General features: G+C 39.1%; 1 protein-coding gene across 1 annotated transcript in view; it reads right to left on the bottom strand.

The window, feature by feature from the left end:
• Window positions 1–2,546: 2,546 nt before the first annotated feature.
• VEGFC (vascular endothelial growth factor C) overlaps window positions 2,547–19,903 on the bottom strand; it is a 104,870-nt gene continuing 87,513 nt past the window's right edge. Inside the window, exons 5-7 of the mRNA XM_075556858.1 lie at window positions 8,093–8,196; window positions 7,482–7,815; window positions 2,547–3,559 (exon numbers count right to left, since the gene is read on the bottom strand). Coding sequence (XP_075412973.1) covers window positions 3,451–3,559; window positions 7,482–7,815; window positions 8,093–8,196 — 547 coding nt within the window. The 3' untranslated portion in view covers window positions 2,547–3,450. The remainder of the gene's footprint in view (window positions 3,560–7,481; window positions 7,816–8,092; window positions 8,197–19,903) is intronic.

Below are 19,903 nucleotides of genomic sequence, written 5' to 3'. Positions count from 1 at the left end.
GGGGATGGTGATGGCGGCATATGTGCAAATGTGCTTGACACATTGGAGGAATGCATGGATTGTGATGAGACGTAAGAGCCCCAAATAAAAGTATTAAAAAAAAAAAGAGTTAAAGAATTGCAGTCTTGGAAACTCACACGTTCAGTTCCACTCTGTCTTATATGGTTATGATGAGCCAGCATCGACTCAATGGTTGTGAGTTTGTTTGACAGGCCACTAATCCACCCAAGGGGATGGTATTGTTTATATCTTCACAGGAAAAGAGGGACCAGACTTCAGCCCAGTGCTCCAAGATGTGAATGCAACATACTGGCGTTGAAGCAGGGCACCAATAGAGAGGTCTGAGGGGCTGGTCCCAATCCCAACTATGTGGACAGCTTCTTCTCCCTCCAGAAGAATTTACTTCAGAGGACAGCATTGAAACTACAACTCAGGGAGAGGGAAATGTATGATCAGAGCACACAGGAGCAAATGAAGGGGGAGGAAGAGAGAGTGAAGCACGTCCTGGCCCACCAAGCCTTGAGGACAATATCCCTGCTCAGAGCAGCCAATGCACAGAGAGGACCATATGGCCAACCCCATTATGAGACATGACATCCCTCACTGACCCATAGCCCTACAGGTGACAACACTGGAGGCACAGTGTGGGAACTGTGCCCGATCTGACCTCACCACACCGAGGCAGACACTAAGGGATGCAACAGAACATCAATGGGAGCAGAGCAAGGAAGTCCCGAGGGAATACCAAATATAGACTTTAGGGCCAGGGCATGGCATCCCATCAGACTGGACCAGAAAACACTCCAAAAGGTCAACAAACAGACATTGAACTATTTACAGGCTTTCTTTTTGTCATTTTTAATTGTTATTTTGTTTTCTTTTGTTGCTTCATTTTGTTCTGTCTTGTTTTTTTGTGCATATTATTATCTCCGCAGATCTATCTAGGTAAGATAGGTGGGATAAACAAGCTGGAGGAGAAAACAATGGGATGAATGGTTCCAGGGAGAAATGGGAGAGGGTGAGGCAGGGGGACGGAAGTGGGTGTTAACAATGTGTGGATCCCAGGGACAAGGGAACAACAAGTGATGCAAAATTGATGGCGAGAAGGGTTTAGGAGACCTGGTAGAGCTTGATCAAGGGCCATGTAACCGAGAGGAATTAATGAAACCCAAGAGGCAAGTAAAAGGAAATAGAGGAAGGAACTAGGAGGCAAAGGGCATTTATGGAGGTCTAAATATAGGCATGTACATATGTAAATATATTTATATATACCAATTGGGAAATATACCTATGTGCATATATTTATAGGTTTAATATTAAAGTAGCATATGGACATTGGGCTTCTACTCCAGTACTCCCTCAATGCAAGAACATTTTGTTCTATTAAACTGGCATTCCATGATGCTCATCTTCCCGACACGATTGCTAAAGACAAAACAGGTATATAAACAAATGTGGTGAAGAAAGCTGACGGTGCCTGGCTATCAAAAGACATAGCATCTGGGGTGCTATAGGCTTGAGGATAAGCATACAGCCATCTAACTTAGAAACAACAGAGCGGCCATCTAACTGAGGAACAACAAAGCCCACATGGAAGAAGTACACCAGCCTGTGAGATCATGAGGCGTCCAAGGGATCAGGTGTCAGGCATCAAAGACCAAAAAAAAAAAAAAATCATAGCATTGTGGATGAGGGGGAGTGTGGAGTGGGGACCCAGGGACCATCTGTGGGCAATTGGACATCCCCTTTCAGAAGGACCACGGGGAGGAGACGAGCCAGTCAAGGCACAGTGTAGCAGTGATGAAACATACAATTTCCCTCTAGTTCTTGAATGCTTCTACCCCCCACTCCACTATCATGATCCCAATTCTACCTTACAAATTCAGCTGGACCGAAGGATGTGCACTGGTACAGATAGGAACAGGAAACACAGGGAATCCAGGACAGAAGAATCCCTCACGACAACTGGTAGGAGTGGCGATACCGGAAGGTGGAGAAAGCGGAACCGATTACAAGGATCTACATATAACCTCCCCTCTGGGGGACAGATAGCAGAGAAGTGGGTGAAGGGAGATGTCAGATGGTAAAATATGACAAGATAATAATAACATAAATTATCAAGAGTTGATGGGGGAGGAGGGAGTGGGAAGGGAGGGGGAAAATGAGGAGCTGATACCAAGGGCTCAAGTAGAAAGCAAATGTTTTGAGAATGTTGAGGGAAACAAATGTACAAAAGTGCTTGACACAATGGATGTATGTGTGCATTGTGAGAACAGTTGTACAAGCCCCCAATAAAATGATTTAATTATTTAAGAAAAATGAAACAAGTGCCCACGTGTATGACTCAGATATTTGTTAATATATATGAGCATTTGAATTTTATTTCCAGCTTATTTTCAATGTGTTGTATAGGAGCACATCCGCTCAAATTATTTCATTAGTCAGAAGTTGAGCATCTAGAAGATTCTGAGTATTTTAAAGCCTTCGAATACATACAGAAAGACTTTCTATAAAGCCAGAGTGTCACTGCTTCTAGTGAACTAGAAAATTTGTAATAACAGAACCGTCCAGATGGATTATCTTACCATGTAATATGTTCTGTATTGATGGATTAGGTAATAAAATATTGTGTGCTAAAATGTTTATAATCATTAAATATTTTAAAGGATAAATTTAAACACACTACAATACCACACTGCTGTTGCTCCCTCAAAAGGAATTCTGGAGGCAAAATGGGTAAAGCATTTAGCTGATAACCTAAAGGTCAGCAGTTCAAACCCACTAGAAATATATAGTGTCAAGATACACCGTCTTGGAAACCCATGACGCAATTCTGTTTTGTCCTACAGGGCAACTGATTTGGGACTGACTCTTCAACAACGGGTTTGGGTACTCCCTGGGAAACTTCTTATTGTAAGACCGTATTTTTCATGGCAGCGGAAATCTGGCATTTGGCTCCCAAAAAGAAAAAGTGGGGGGATCATCAATGGCTTCACAATATGAGTGTTTGTGTGTTGTGCAAGTGGTAAGGGACAGTCACAGCAAAGCTTTATCGTTTATAAACCAGCTTGTAATACAATTTTCATTTTATTTTAGACATTTTGTATGCTATAAAAATATTGATCACAGTGAGCTTTATCAATTGTTATTGCTATAAAAATGAATGCAGAAAAAAATATTTTTAGTGGAAATAAATTATATAGTCATTAATTATTATTTTTTCTAAACATGAGGGGCAAAACCTTGGCTGTTTGGTTCCTGGAAGAAAACCAGTCTTCACAGAGGTCTCTCCCAGGCATGCGCCAGTCCATTTCTGCCATGTTATCCACACGGTGCAGAAAACACAAGTCTTTGTTGCCACAAACGTCTTTGTCTTCAGAGGCAGTTCTGATATGGCAACACATTCTCTGCGCTAGAAAAGGATGAACTGAAAAATAATACCGTCTTGGTTCATATGTGCCTCTTCCAATATGAAGGGACACAGCGACACACTTCTTCACTAAAGGAAAAGCCTGGATCACAATGGGTCAGTCGGTTTGGACACGGTCTTCTGTAACAGCTAGAACAAGAAGAGGAACACATCTTTATTAAAGGCCTCAGCAATTAATCCATTACGGCACAAATGCACTTTTGTGTTAGCCTAAATGCCAAGCTAGAACAAATTACTCACTGTATTATAAAACAACTGTTCTTAGTTTTACAAAGGTCTAAAGTTTCTGCACAGAATCACAACATTTAGGAGTAAGGAGAAGGCCTAAAATAACAACTTGGCTTTCTGATGTAACAAATGGAAAGAGGGAATGTTGTAAGTGTTAGTTCTTTTGAAGTACTCTCCGCCTTATGGATGAAAGTAACATAAAAAAGAAACTATGAAAGTGAATATGCGCACTGTGCTGATTTACTGGGATCACGCGAGCAAGGCAGAATTCACAAGGATCTGCACTGATGTGGAACCCAGACTTCAAGGCGATGAAACAGCCACTTTGGCAGGAGTACGGTCCTCAGGGAACACCCACCCTTGGTTTTGTCTTTTCCCTTGGCAGCTGGCTGCTTGATGGGGGCTGGTCTTCCCTCTCCACCTGGGATCCATGTGAAATAAATGTGTCCCAGAGGAAGGGGCTGAGGGGACAATACTCACCACTGGTCCCCTGTAAGTCCTTTCAGTTTCTAGCAGTGATGAAAGGACAACTAATTGACCAGTGGGTCAACAGTACCAGCAACCATGTTGCTGGATTGGAACATTTTGCAGAATAGTTTAGAGTATGCTTAACATAGGTATATGGGGTAAAATGTAAGATGATATGACATGTGGAAATCAATAGGGCATTTTAAAAAAATGACAAATTTGGTTTTAAAGTTTTACTTCTTAAACCTTTGGAAAAAAATGCACCCCTTTAGTTAACCTATTAAATATTCATATAAAACGAAACACGATACTTCTAAATGCAAATGCATATTTATAAGATATGAACAGGAAATTTCTCAATGATCAACAAAAACTGCTGATTAAAGCTGTATATTAAAGAATATATATTCTGTTTACCACAAATAAATATTAAGAAAAATGGGCAGTATGTGTATATGTTTCCAAAGAAATAAATTATCTCCTTTAGTTCCACAGACACATACCTGCAACACACCACCTGGATTTACACACTTCGATGCTGATATGGAAAGAGAAGCGAGGCTGCTATCCAACTGATTCTGGCGAATAGCAAGCAACTCTACAGAAGCAAGGAGAACTAGTAGTAAGGGTCTCGGGGTTTCAGTGCGATTTGGAATTCCTTTGTCAATACCACCGGTTCTTGATCCTGCATTGTATCCTGAAATGCTGGAACACAGCGATTCTTCTTAGGTAAAGTGTCTCTCGGTCTTCTTCCTATCCTTTGTTGGTGCTGCCTGCTTCACTCAACATTTTGCCTGTAGAGCTCCACTACTGCAACATAAGGCTTGAACTTTTCCTTCGTGCTTTCAGATGAGAAGCGCGGAGTGTGTTCTTCCCCATTGGGCTTGGCCCCTCCAGCTCTTTTCATGTTCCACACTGGCGTTGTCTGTTCTGTTCATCCTGTTTGCTTCATCACGCATTCCCTAGGTGTAGCTCCTCTACCTGTAGCACGGTTACTTTGAAGTCTTGTGGGACCCTGCCATTTTAGTGGCCCTGGCTTTCTTCATGCATGATGTTCTTGATGTTATTCCACAGCTGGTCTAGCCTCTGCTCAGTAGTGAACAACACATCAAAGGAATTAGTGAGACGGACTCTGAATTCAGGTGTGAGGTACTCAGATGGTATTGTGGCTCTCGGGAGCTTGCATTAATTTTTGTCAGCTTCAACTTGAACTTGCACACTAGCAATTGGCAGTCAGTTCCATGGTTGGCTCCTGGCTTCATTTTGATTGATGGCATTGAACTCCATAGTATATTCCATATAACTAGTGTGTATTGGGATAAGTTGAAACATAGGGCTCCAGTTCATACATGTGTGAGTTTATGCTGAGTGAAACATGTTTAAACAGGTTTTTATGCTTAGTGATGGCTGCAGACAAGTTTTCTTAGACACTTGTCTCATTCTCATTAGGGTATCTTAAAATAATTTTTTAAATGTCCAATTAAAACTGTAGCTTCCAAGGAGATAAACTGGGCCAGTTAAATTCATGGCAGAGAGGTTAGCTCAGAAGGTTACATACACTATTTTGGGGATCCAAAAAGTGTAATCTTGATGGACTTTCTCAAAGAACAATAATGAAGGTTTAGTATAAACACATTTTAAGAAAATTGAAAACTGAAGATTGGTGAGTAAAAGGCCAAGAAAATTGTCCTGAGGAATTTCTTCCATTACACCGTGCATCACCTCATTTTCTAAGATAGATTATCCAGGAATGTTCTATGATACTTCCACTGGGAAAACTTACCCATCCACCGTGGGGCTCAGCCCTTGCCCTCTCCGGTTCCCCTTGGTGTTCCCCAAGCTCAAAGAATGCTTACAAGCAACACAATTTAAATACCGTGAGAAGGCCAAAATTGGATGGCAAAATTGCTCTTTCATGTTGTGATGACTGAAGGCTGTAGGATTATTTGGTGAAGGATTGCAATGACAGAAACATTATCTACAAGAGAGCCTATATCTAAATGGTGAAAAGGTTGAGAAATAGTAGCATCACATTGTAAGTTTTGATATTTATTTAATAAAAGCTTCTATGATTCAGTAGCATTATACTTTGACTTATCCTTATTCTATTTGGCAAGCTCCAATGTAAAGTAGTTGATGTTGAAAAATGGTATTTGAAATATATGTCATAACTTTTAAAAAATTCCATCATAGGATTTCCACCATCATTTGTATCTCAAAGGCCACATATTTGAAGTATCTATCCAATGTTTGTATCCCAATCATCAGTAATTTTACAATGTTTGTATCCCAATCATCAGTAATTTTACAATGTTTGTATCCCAAACATCAGTAATTATCAATGTACCTTGATTGCATGGTGATTCATTTCAGCAGAAGTTGGTAGAAATCATCAATTTCCTTATCTTGGTTTTAGCAGTTGGTATGTAAATTTGACTAATAGTCATTTCAACTTGTCTCATATTCTCATGGATATCATCCTATAGCTGGGATACTGTACTTCTGGATGACAACAACTAAAACCCTAATCCACTGCTGCCTAGTCAATACCAACCCCAAGCGATTCTACAGTAATCTCATAGGTCATTACAGAAACGCTACGTCGGGTTTCTGAGACTATCTATCTTGCCAGCAACAGAGCGGCTGGTGGGTTTGACTAGCCTACACAGTGGTTGAACCCACCATGCCACTGCACCTCCCTGGCGTACTTCAAGATCCACCTTGAAAGGCTCTTCATTAGAATAAGTGAAACCTCCTTTCTCATCAATTTATCATGCCCAGCAATGTAGACCACATGATCATCTGAATCAAAATGTGCAATGGCAGTTTGCTTCAGTTCACTACTGACTAGGAAATCAAGAATTCCCTTCCATTTCTCAGTGCTTTCCGCTCTTCCGAGATGACTAGTTCATACATCCTAGGTTCTGATTATTAATGGATGTTTGCAGGTGTTTCTTCTTATTTGGAGTCAGGCTGATAGCCATGACAGTTTTAATACATTCCTATTATTAAGGCCACGTCTACTTAAAGGAGGCAACTCTTTCCCCGCCATAGTTGGAATGTCTTCGCCCAGAGGCCTCAGGCTCCCTCTGGCACTGTTCTAGGCAATATGCTACTGCTTTCCATAGTTTCGGTGGCCATTTTTTTTTAACAACGAAATTTCCATGTCTTTTTTCTACTTTGTCTAAGTCTGGAAGCTCCACTGAAACCCGTCCACTCTGAGGGACCCTGCTGATGTTTGAAATACTGGGGGCAGAGTTTCCAGCATCCCAGCAACACGCAAGCCACCCCAGCGCACAATATGTCAGATAAGTGTTTGATTTGAGAGAAAGGAAGACTATTTAAGATTTCTTACCTGCAAGTTTGATGATGAAACTTCTTTCCTTTTGAGAGGCATTTCTGTGGATTTTCTGTACATTCACAGGCACATTTCCCAGGGTTGAGGGGTTGATTCCGTGGGCACGTTTTTTTACATAGGCACTGGCACGTGTTTTCATCAAATTCCCTGTTGGCCCCACAGGAGCCCGGGGCAAGTTTGTTTTTACAGACACACTGGCACGAGTTTCTGTCTAGTTCCTTGTGGGGCCCGCAGCTCGATGGCAGGAGTCCTCCTTTACAGACACATTGACAAGTCTCCTCCTCTAGCTCCTTGTTGGGGCCGCAGACGCCATGCCCTTCATCTGTAGACTCTAGACAAACACGGCCAGAAGAGTCAGTTTACCTCACTTCGTGGGAAATATCAGAAATCATCTTCCCTTTTACGCTTTTTATTAAAGTTTTGTGTTCACAGGTAAGTATGCTCCTTTACAAAGAAAGACCAATATGAAGTTTAAAATGTCCTGTTTTGTAGTCTCTTATTTCCAGGAAGGGTGATGTGAACATTGTATATACAGTTTTAATATTAAACATTTACTAATGAAAATATAGAGGCTTGACATTTTTTCTTTAAAAGAGCATTCTACTTACCTTCTCCAGAACTGGAGGGAAAAAGATCTTGCGGAGCCAGGCATCTGCAGATATGATTATTCCAGATGTAATTTGGAGGACAAGTCTTGTTTGCTGTCTGACACCTTTGGAAAAGATGGACACAACAGGGTCGCTATTATATAGATGGAATCATTTTTTCCCTTTCAAAACTAATATAAACTTTTAAACAAAGTTTAAAATAATATAATATAAAACAAAACAAAACAAAACAAAAAAACCCCCAAACCAAATAAACAAACCCCAAACCAAACCAAACTCACTATCATTGTGTGAATTCCAACTCAGAGCAAACCTGCATAGACTTCTGAGATGATACATATTTTTACAGTGAGCAATCTAGCACTGACCCAACAGCAGTACCAGTAATGCTCCTTTAAAATAGGAATATAACATGAAATGACAAAGCCCCCTCTGCAAACAGACCCCACTTTCATGTGCTAAAGTCTCTATCACTCCAGCCTTGGAACAAGTCATTTCTTTTACTCTCCAAGTTAGCCTTTTCCTACCGAACAATGTATTACAGACATCTTAATATCTCAAGTAATGGTTGGGCTGAGTTATTAACAGTGACTGGATAATTTTATTAAATGGATGTACTTTTATTACTTCCCTATTGCTAGCTCTTTAAGTTGCTGCCGACATTTTACTTTATAACCACAACGCAGAAAGCATCTTTACACGCATATTTGCACCTTTATCAGCTTATTTCTGAACCAGAACTAGACATGTTCTCCAAATGCTCGTTCAAGGGCAAACCTTTCAGAACACTCCTTCTTTTCTTCGCTCCCTCCCTCTTCCGTCCTTCCTGTCTTTCCCCATTTTTTTTCCTTAGTCAAGATTATAAACTTCAGTTAATTTCATAAATTGTCAACTCATTTTTATTATTAACTTTTAAAATTTTCTACGCCTTGTCATAAATGTAGCTATTCTCCCACAGCATGCACATAGTACATGTAACCACACATAAATCACTTGTGTTAGTAGCCATATTAATTGTTTGGAAAACAATATTCTAAGCATCCTAGATTTTATTTTGATAGTTGGTACTTTTCTACAGGCATGACTATGCTTAAGTTATTTTGCCGCAACTTGGTTACATTTTCCAGTTGACCTAACATGCATTATAATTGTTTCCATTTAAAACAATAAGAAATGGAAGTAGAAAAGCATTCAGTGCTTGGAGGAACGGATTACTGATCTGAAGCAAGAGATACCTGAACATATTTTTAGAAATAAAAGCATTCATGTTGACATTTTCAAATCCAACTGAACATTGCTTTGTCGTTACAGTGCGTTGCTTTCCTCCCAATGGAATACCATGCTGTGCATTCCTGCCCCACGCCACCTGGGTTAGAGGTCAGGCCCCTGGGAGCGGCAGGGTGTGCACTGGCTGGTCTCTGGAAAGAGTTCACTAGGCCCGTCTTCCAGTCTGCTTTGGTCTGAAGTTCCCCTGAAATTGATTCAGCATCATAACCACACAAAAACCTCCATACGGTGGCCGCAAGTGAAGCTTATTGGCTGGAATCAAACACTAAAATTCTATCTCCAAACTACAATGTGCCAATTTAATATTACAGGGATTGATATTTTTTCCCTTGATTTATATTTATAGCTTACATTAAAATCTTAGTCCTTAATCACCTTAGAACAAGTATATTATTTGCTCTTTCCAGGACGTGTGCTAAATGCCTTCTCATTTGGCTTTATGATTATGAAAAACCTTTATGGGATTACCAAAATTAAAATTCTATGAAAATGTATTTTCGATGAGTGCATTCTTAACCATATCTCTAGCATACTGGTTCCATGCATATATGTTTTTTGTTTATACTTTCAGTGATTGTGCTTGCAAGTAAAATATATATGTCCCTATCCGCATTTTCTCCACTTTCTTACAGAGAAGGTGCTGTCCCTTTCCACTGTTGTACACTGTTTTCTTTATGTATTTTAGAGCCTAGATAATACCTTCAGGAACCACCACGGCAGGCCCACTTATCATACTTTGTGTCACTGTTTACTTGGTTTATCATGAGCATACTTCCACACATTAAGATTCAGATAATATCAATTTCCTAAAACAATAACATAACGTTAAGCTTTTACCCACACCAAACTTCATGCTGTCTGGTTGGTTCTGCCTCAGAGAAACCTTACAGAACAGAGCCGAATGGCCTGTATGGCTTCCAAGGCCGTACTTTCCATGGAAGAGGAGGGATGCCACATCGTTCTCCATGGAATGACTGGGAGGTTCAAATCATGACTTCTTGCTTAGCAGCTGAGCACTTAACCGCTGTGCCACCAGAGCGACTTCAGTTTTACAACCTATCTAACTGCTTAGCGGCCTTCCTCCAGATATTATGACGTGATATTTAGTTATATGATAGCATTGCAATTAATTATGGCTGCTTGGGATGCACATGGTTCCTTGTAATTGACGTTAAGAGTCACTTCACTGTTACGTCTGCAGGTTCACGTGCAGGTAGTTTAAGTTTGTTAGCATTAGGTGAGCACAATGCTATGATAGTGGTAGTAGGAAGACCATTCATATTTTGACAATGTAATTATATAGACATCCCCTAAGCCAATGTTTTCACAATTGTTTGTTATAATTCATTAGCGGGTCATGAAATAAACTGTCTGGGTTGAAAATAATCTTTAATGTATGTAATGAAACACAAGTAATAGAGCATATATGATAGAATTGCTCCTGTACTTGTTGCTTTAATGGCCTGTACATCTATGTAAACTGTACAACTCCCAGTGAACACAACCTAGCCCAGACACATATGCACACAAACATGTGATATGGCATTTGTATATGTAAGTCAAAAAGTAGTGCAACACAATCATGGAGCCCTTTATAAAACAGAAATGTCACAATGTGAAGCTATGCCTTCTGAATGTATTCTCCATCTAGGTCCATCCACCTCGGAGGGCAGTGTTTCCATCTATTCATACCCTCTCAGAAGCGTTCTGAGCACTGTGACTGACATCACTTCAAAATGGCAACCATGGCATTCTTGAGTGATTCCACCAATTTTCCTTGGGAATATTTTTCAATTTGGAGGAACAAAAAGGAAGCCTGAGAGGCAAAACAGAACTTTCAGGTGAATGAGATTAGGTTTCCAATAAAGTTCTCAGAGAATGGCCCTTCATTGCTCATCAATGGAGTTGTCAATTTTCTTCAAGCTTCCTAGTAATCACTATGTTAATCATGTGTCTTTTAAAAAATGTATCAAAATTACTCATGTGTAATCCCAGAAAACAGTCACTTCCTGAGCTGACTTCTCTCCATTAAATTTAATAGGCTCAGTGTTTCCCCTTGAAGTCACTGCTTTGATTGGATATAATGAGACTCAGAGAAGTATATTACTAAGAGAACTTGTCCACAGAAATTCACTGATCTCACAAACATGTCTAAACATTGTTTGGAATAGACGCAAGCATGGGCGGACTAGAAGATGAGTAGAAATACTTTTGGATTTACCCTCATATTTGACAAATGTTACTTACTTTTAGTTACAATCTTAAAAGTTCATAAGGCACAGATGTAAGGTATCGTGGCACTGAAGAAGAACACTGAGCGGGCCGTAGTCTGCTAAAAGAACCAACCGATCTGTTGGAAGGAGTATGGCCAGAGTGCCCATTTGAGGAAAGGATGGCAACAATTGGTCTAGCACACTTTGCACATATCGTCAGGAGAACCAAGTCCCGGGAGAAGGACCTCGTGCGTGGTAAAGCAGAGGGGCATCGGAAACGAGGAAGGTCCTCAGTGAGCTGACTGACACAGAGGCTGCAATGGTCAGCCGCAGGAGCAATTGTGAGAACATTCTGTTGTGCACAGGGCCACTGTGTGTCGGATGCAACCGATGACACCGAACGACAGCAGCAAACTGATTCGACAGAAAAGTGTCAAAATCATCAGTCACTAGCTTACGTGAGACTGGTGCACGACAGACTCTACTGAGGGAGTATGTGTTAATCTGTTTCTGTACACCGATGTTAAACGCGTACAAAATTATTTATCTGAAGTTGTATGCAAACAGAACACGTTTCTATAGCTTGAAATGCTGTTTTGCCCCTGATATTTTGACATTCCCCAAATTATAAATTGCAATGTATAAAGTTTTGGTTAGAGAAACGAATGTAGAAATCTATTTCTTCAAATGGCACGTAAAATAACAATGGGTATAATTTAATAGAATTAAATTACGACTTTGTGCAACTTGGATGCACATTCACTAACTCTTCCTCTTTTGCATGTTCATATTTAGTGAGAAAGACAAAAATTATAATGACACTTTTGATTATATTGTGCCTGAAATGTTCTGGGAAACATGTGTTTTTTATTACTAATCATAGTTTTTTTTTCCAAAATGGACTCCAAACTAAACTATTCCCACTGCTATCTGCTATTGGGTCAATGAAGACTTATTTTAATTTATATTATTCCTAAAACCTAAGTTTGTAGAGAAACCCTGGCAGAATTAAGAAATGACTCCAAATCAACAATGCCACACATCCTATTGCTGAACCTTTCCCTCTTGCTAGATACAACTGATTTTTTTAAAAAGCCCATATATGTGGGTACAATGTACATTCACATTTCATAAACAGTTCTCAGCTCTCAAATTTAGTTGCAAGTTCTTAACATTTAAAGCTTCTCATGTGAAAAACTAGAAGACAAAATTTCAGAAGTATGGTTTTAGAAAATAAAAAGTAATCACTAGCATAATTTATTTCCTACATGCTTTAATCCCCCAAATGTTTGATCATATTGAGATGTCTCCACAGCTGTTTCTCGGCTGTATTGTACTAACCTTCGCTAACAGTGGAGCCCGTGTTGGCAAGCAGGCCTCACATGCTCCTGGAATTTCTTTGCAAAAGCTCCCGAGCCGGTCACGGGACATCCAGTGACACACTCTGTCCCCATTCAGAAAACAAATGTGGGGATCTTGACTGTTTTACTTACATTGAAAAATATTAAACACCTACTGCTGATCTAATCTCGACTTGACCACTCTTAATATCACCACTAGAACTTGCAATTATATTAAGAAAGAATATCATACAAGACCCTTCTTGTTTAGAATTCCTGTCTAAATAGCCATGGGATGAGGAAATCTATTCTTTCAGCCACAGAGCTCTGGGTAAAGTCTTTCAACCTTTCACCCTAAGAGTGTGAACATTTTTCAGTCCTCTTTGGTGCCTCCTTTGTCACGCATGACCCTTATACACCCTCGACTAATTACACAGAATTTCATTTGTTTTTATTTTTTCTAAGGGTAGTTAACCTTGAGTGAAAAGTGATTAGTCTAAAAGTGCCCTTTATATTCAGTCTTATTTAGAAATTTTTCAGTACTAGGGACGGAAATCTGAGCTATTAATTTCAAAGTTCTATGTAAACTTTATAACACAAAAGGAAAAGTTTTAACAGAAATATATCTAAACAAGATGCATACACTTATATTTCCTTGATATTGATTTCAACCTAATTTGTGCTTGGATCTAGTTTTCTTATTGCTTGCATTCCTACACTGACAGAACAGTGCATCCACTGGAATTGCTCGGATATAAATGGAAAAGTTAATAAATAGATCAATGACAATTCCACAGTCTTAACATTTTTCACACACTCAATGATTGAAAGACTAATAAATAGCTGTGTTGATATAAAATGATTTCTAGACAGTGCCTCCTTATCCTGTGACTATAAAGACTTGTTCTAAAACTAAAGGAGTAACTTTGTGCATCCATAGCACGGTTGGAGACCTGGATGCCAAGGGACACTGCTTTGCTAGCCAAGGGCAAAGGCTAGTTGTTTTCACTCTGAATGGCAGCCAGAAGCAGGACGTGCATGCGCAGAAGAGTGAGTTAAGTCTGGAAGCCTGTGCTTTCCTCTTTGGGGATCTGCTTGGCTACAGGAGAAATAATGATAGGTTGAAGCCATGGAACGATATTAACTACCACATTCACCAGTCTGTCATTTTTTATCTCTAGGTTACTATATGTTTACAGAATAAACACATACCCTCTTCCTTTGTTTTTCAATGGCTCCCTCTCCCAACTGAGGTATGCTAACATTTTGCTAATTCCTTCTTCCTAGTTTGCTCTTAGTCTGGAAGCGCTGCTGAAGAAGGTTCACTTGAGGTGACCTGGCAGGTACTTGAAATACTGGTGGCTTAGCTGCCAACATCATGGCAACACACAAGCCACCATACTACAACAAGCTGAGGGTCGAGTGGCGGGCAGCGAGCTTCTAGTTTTACTCGTTGTTACATCAGGAATTTATGGCACAGTTTGGTGACAGGCTATTGAGTCTTAATGTTTTGCTGTGTAATAAAAATGTTATAAGATACTAGAGAAAAAGCCTGAGCTTTAGAGATGGTATTTTTAAAAGCTCGTTTCCTTTGTGTGTGATAGTGCAAGGTTTTAATGTATAGTGAACACTTATAATACTGAGTTTTCATATCTGAAAACTGTTAGTAATAAGAGCAGCACGCACTTTTTACATGTTCTGTGTCTGGTTCTATGGTAAGCCTAATATGGATTACTGATTATAAACATCACAAAAACTCTAGGCAAAATGTATCCACATACTATTATTATTACAGTATATTGTTTGATAAATATTGGATTATCCTGATGCTGTCTGTCTTCAAGTTGATTCCAACTTACAGCAATTCTATAGGACAGAGTATAATAGCTGCTCTATAGGCTTTCCTTTATAGAATCAGACTTCCAGATCACTGTGTGGATTCGAACTGCTGACTTCTCAGTTAGTAGGTGAGCATTTAAGAATGGAGCATTCAGGGTTGCTTAAGTTAACTTCTAATTATAGACTAATGCTCCTGAGGACAAAACACTCACTTACATTAGGCTTTATAGCGGAGAAAAGGAATCACAAAAAACGTATATCACTTAGTAAAAATCAAGGAGTAAACAGAGAAAGAATTTCCAAACTGAGGAATACTGAGGGACTCTATGGAAATGTAAGTGGACAAATTCTCCATGCTCAAAATTACGGGGTTTGGAAGGCCAATTCTGGTGGGGGTTGGCTCTCCCAGTTCTGAGATCGAGCTGACTCCCAATAGACATGCTCCAGACTGAAAATCCCCCCACTCTCGCCCTCATGAAGGTGCTACCACAAAAAAGTCTCCTGCTTGCAACTGGCTGATAGCTATTTGCCCAGAGTCTGTCTTTCAGAGTAATCAGGTTCCATTGTCTGTCTCTGTCCCACCCACCATGTAGCCAACTCCCTTCTGATACTGATCATAGTTTGTTCCCCTGGACGGAGCTCAGAGACATCCAAAGTTGAGCTATCTCAGGGACACCCACCACTATGCTGCGAAACCTGCCCATCCTATTACGCATGTGCCTGCTGGAGGCTTGGAAGCCCCATGACTACAGAAACCGCTCTCTTGACCCTGACATCAGGAAAGGTGAGCCCTTGTCCCTGCTCTTTCTGTCTCTTTATTTCCTAAAATTGCACCACAGTAAACCAGGAAGCCTGCTTGCAGTACCCACACTCCTAAACTCCTCTGCTTTGTGATGTTTTTCATGTAAGTAACCTACTGGCAGGGCTACCTACTGGCAGAGCTAGCATGTACTAAGACTCCATGTAGCAGATGCTTGGTGCCTACAAATTTCAGTCAAATAATAATTAAAAAATTAAACAGCATGCGCGATTCCTCCTAGCCATGAGTGTCCTGAGGTCAGCAGCTGCCAACCTTATTTTTGTACACTCACCCCATGCCCTCCCTTTGACTCTGACTTATAGAGACTACATAGGACAGAGGGGAACTCTCTCGGGAGGCTTCTGAGACTATAACTCTTTATGGCAACAGAAAGCTTCCTCTTTCTTTTCTCTTGCCAAGCAGCTGATGGTTTCCAACGGCCAGCCTAGAAGTTAGCAGCCCAACACATAACCAAGCATGCCGCCAGGCTCCTCTTCCAGTAGCTAAAACTGTATTTTCCATTTTAGTGACTGGACAGATATTTTATGAATGAATGACCCACATTATAAATTAATGTCAAAAATATATCCTTATAAATGAGGCCAAACAAATGGCCGGTTAAGCAGATATTCATTTCATAACAATTTGAAAAAGACATCATGCTTTCACTTCGTGTCCTTGAAGGTTGGTATGAAGCTAGGGATGGTGCAGAATCGGCACACAGTTACAAATGAACAACATTGTAAATGCTGTAGAGAAGAGCTCTGGGACGCTCCTAAAAGTTTAGAGAAGTATGCCACTATTCAAAATCTAAACTGATTACAAAATTTTAATTAATAAAATGTGTCCTTTTTCTATGAATGAGGTTATATTTCATAATAGGAAATTCTCCTGTTTTACTGCGTCTTCATGAATTCACACACCTTCAATGAACAGAGTATTGCTTCACAATGTTCCCCTTTTTCTTGTCCAGTGAGACCCCAAAATCCAGATCCCAAGCAAGTACTGCTTCCCCCACCCACCATTAATCTAGCTTAGATTGGTCTCTTTTTGAATTTCATACAGACTGACTCATATGAAAAGAATGTATGACTGGTGTACAGGAATGTATGCTTTTGAGTCTACTTCCTTCCCACAGCTTGCTGTGCTGGAGAACCATGTGTAGCAATAGTTTTTGCTATGTAATATTGTACCATATGGATTTACTTCAAAGTGCTTATCCATTCATTTTTGATGGACATTTGGGTTGTCGCTAACTTTAGAATAAAATGAATAAAGCTTATGAGAAGATCTACATACAAAGTATTGCGTGGAAGGTTGCATTTCTATCTCTTGGGTCAATAACTAGAAGGGGAGTTTCAGGATTATATCCTAAATATATGTTTAGCTTCTTAAGAATTTATCAAATGAAATTCAAAGTTCCAATGGCAGCACAGTCCTATAACTATTTCCCCCCTCTTTTTCTGTTATCTATTGTTTTAGGGACTGTTGTTCCTCTTGACTTGAAACAAAGGCGGTAATGTTACAGCAGAAATATCTATCATATGAATATACTCATTATGGCAATATTAGCTTAAGTTGTTGGTTACAGTTCATACAAAGTTGAGATCAGCATTAAAAAAATAAAGTGTAAATTTAAAAGTCTGTGTATCACATACTCATGATAAGGCATGCATGTATAATAACATAAAAATTAGGTATTTGGGGTAAAAATCCTAGATAATACAGTATTTTCAATTATACAATGCTTAACTTTACTCTAAAAGTCTCAATGATTATCATTTAATTGTTTTCAGTGTTTAGAGTATGGCACGTTAACATCATTCATCATTACTAGATTTCTAGGAAATATAAAAATCATATGTAAAAGCAGGTTATAATTTATGATAAAAAAGAAAAACAAATCAAAATATGCAGAAGGAATAAATGCCTACGACTGGAGCATCTTCTCTTTATGTACTGCTCTATCTCTAAATATGCAGCAGCAGGAGGTCCCCGAGTGTACCTACTCACTGCCATTGGCTGCCTGGTGGACGCCCTTGTCATTGGTCCTCTGTGCTTTGGTATGTGGCTTGAGCTTAGAGAATTAAGTAGAAATTCTATATCTTATCATTTAGTTTCCAAACACCTTCAATTATTTCAATATTGAAAGACAATGTTGACGAGATGAATATAGCAGCTATCGAAATTAAAGTTGTTTCCACACGCTGAGCAAATGTTTCAAGCTAAGTTTTCTAGAGACATTGCAAAGAAAATATTTTGATGTTTTACTTTTGATGGAGGAATAATAGTTTTAAATAAGATTTTATTAAAATTGTGGCAAGATCACATATTTATATCAGTTGCCACTTTACAAATGGACGTGTACCTGCCACCATTTACAAAAATAACTATATTTACATTAAAGATTACTCAACAAATGCAGTTACTATATTAATAATAGTTTTCTTGCATCTTAATTTAACTTTAAATTTAATACTTTTAGTCATTTTTAACGAGGTATTGAAAAAAACACACTAAAAAGGATTCAAAGCATAATAAAAGTTGGATACCTTTACAGTGTTAGTAGTTGTATATTATGGAGACTATAAAGCTACTTGATTTACTTTCATAATTCAGTTTCACAAGCGACACTGACAAACCCCCATACAGCCCTGCAAGGAAGAAGTAAATCCAGTCATTGTTATGGTTATTTAGGGAAGGAAGGTGGCTTGGTAGTTGGGCTAGACAATGGAGGGGAAAGACCCCTACTTGAACTCTTGAGAAATGGATAAGGCTTTTGAAAGGCAGACAGAAAGGGGACTTATTTTAAGCCAGGTCAGAATAGAAATAAGATACAAAGCCGGAAATGAACTTGGTGTTTAGGGAATCAGACTGTGAAACACAGACAAGTTGGTAGACAAAATGAGAAAGTAGGGCTGTCTGCCAGCATCGGGGCATGTGAAATTTGTGCTCAAAGCTTTGAGCAGCTGAAAGGACAGAGAGCTTCTGATCAGATGAATGAAATAGTGACGTTTTAAAAGTTTACTTGTGACAACGTGCAGGAGGGAGAGGAAGACTAGAGACTACAGAACTAGAATTGCCATCACCACGTTCCACCAGACCTGCATGCAGAATGGAGCGAACACAGCAGATGGCAGCCATGAAGCAGAGTTTGGCCTGATTATTCCCCCATTGTCTTCCCCCCAAACACTATTGGGGGTATAAATTACCAAGAGTGCTTGGTTGGAATACAATGAGGAGTAGCTAATGACAATAGGTGATTTGAAGACCTCTAAGATATAAGGGAATCTTTCCATGAATTTCATACAGATAAAGGGATTCAGAATTCTTTGTTTTTATACCTTTTGTGTCTGTTATAATTATCAAATCATAAGCTAGCTTAATATAAGTTTTTACAAGTCAAGAATTTGGTCAGGTCTTGAGAGGTAGCATTAGGAATGGAAGGTACTATAAGGAATCAGCTGCATGAAGATATTTGGTGAAAACTCTTACAAGGGATGATTGCAAACGGAGGCAGTGGTGAGAGAGACATAGTTTGGGACCATATTCGTCTCTGCTCTTATTGGAATGAATTCATATACAGATACATGTAGGTTCTTTTTTATCTTTTTCACTCAAGTAAGGCTATTTCCAAGTTTCCCTGATGTGTCTCTGGGTGTACAGACAGGGCCTCTTCCAATTTGCCACAGTAAAGTCTTCCTGAAGCTTTCTGTAAGTGGCATATTTGACATGTTCATTTACTTTTGCATGTACTAAAAATGATAGATTTAAAAAAAATTACTCATATACACACAGAAGATACTCAATACACTAAAGAACAGAGTTGCATCCTAATTTGGGGGCAGAAATGCGCGAATCCCTTAGATCTCAGATGATGATGAATAATAACACACTATACATTCATTATTCAGTGTCAGGAGGTACCACACTGTCCACTCCTTCAATGAGACCAAAAAGGATGGGAAGGATATTTGGATAACTCATCTTTTTCTGAATGCTATAATGAAATACTAATTTTAAAAAAGTTTCTCAAGGGAGTAATCATTATTTGAATATACAATTCTCGTTGAAATCAGAAATAAGTATATATGTGTATATATACATACAAATGTGATTGAGATGGAAGAAAAACAAAATGAACAATGGGAAATGTAACTCAATTTATTTTCATTTGCTTTGGATTTTGGACTAAATTTTTGTCAGGGTTTAATTTTTTGTTATTAGTTTTAGTAGATTTATTAGTTATACTTTATTTCATGAGTTATTATATGAGACAGGCAAGATAGTATGAACACTAATAGGGTGTCATTCTATAGAAATAATTGCTTAT

The sequence above is a fragment of the Tenrec ecaudatus genome, chromosome 8, assembly GCF_050624435.1.
Source record: "Tenrec ecaudatus isolate mTenEca1 chromosome 8, mTenEca1.hap1, whole genome shotgun sequence".
Lineage (NCBI taxonomy): Eukaryota > Metazoa > Chordata > Mammalia > Afrosoricida > Tenrecidae > Tenrec > Tenrec ecaudatus.
Note: the sequence above shows the minus strand (reverse complement) of the source record. Positions and strands in the feature narration are given on the sequence as shown.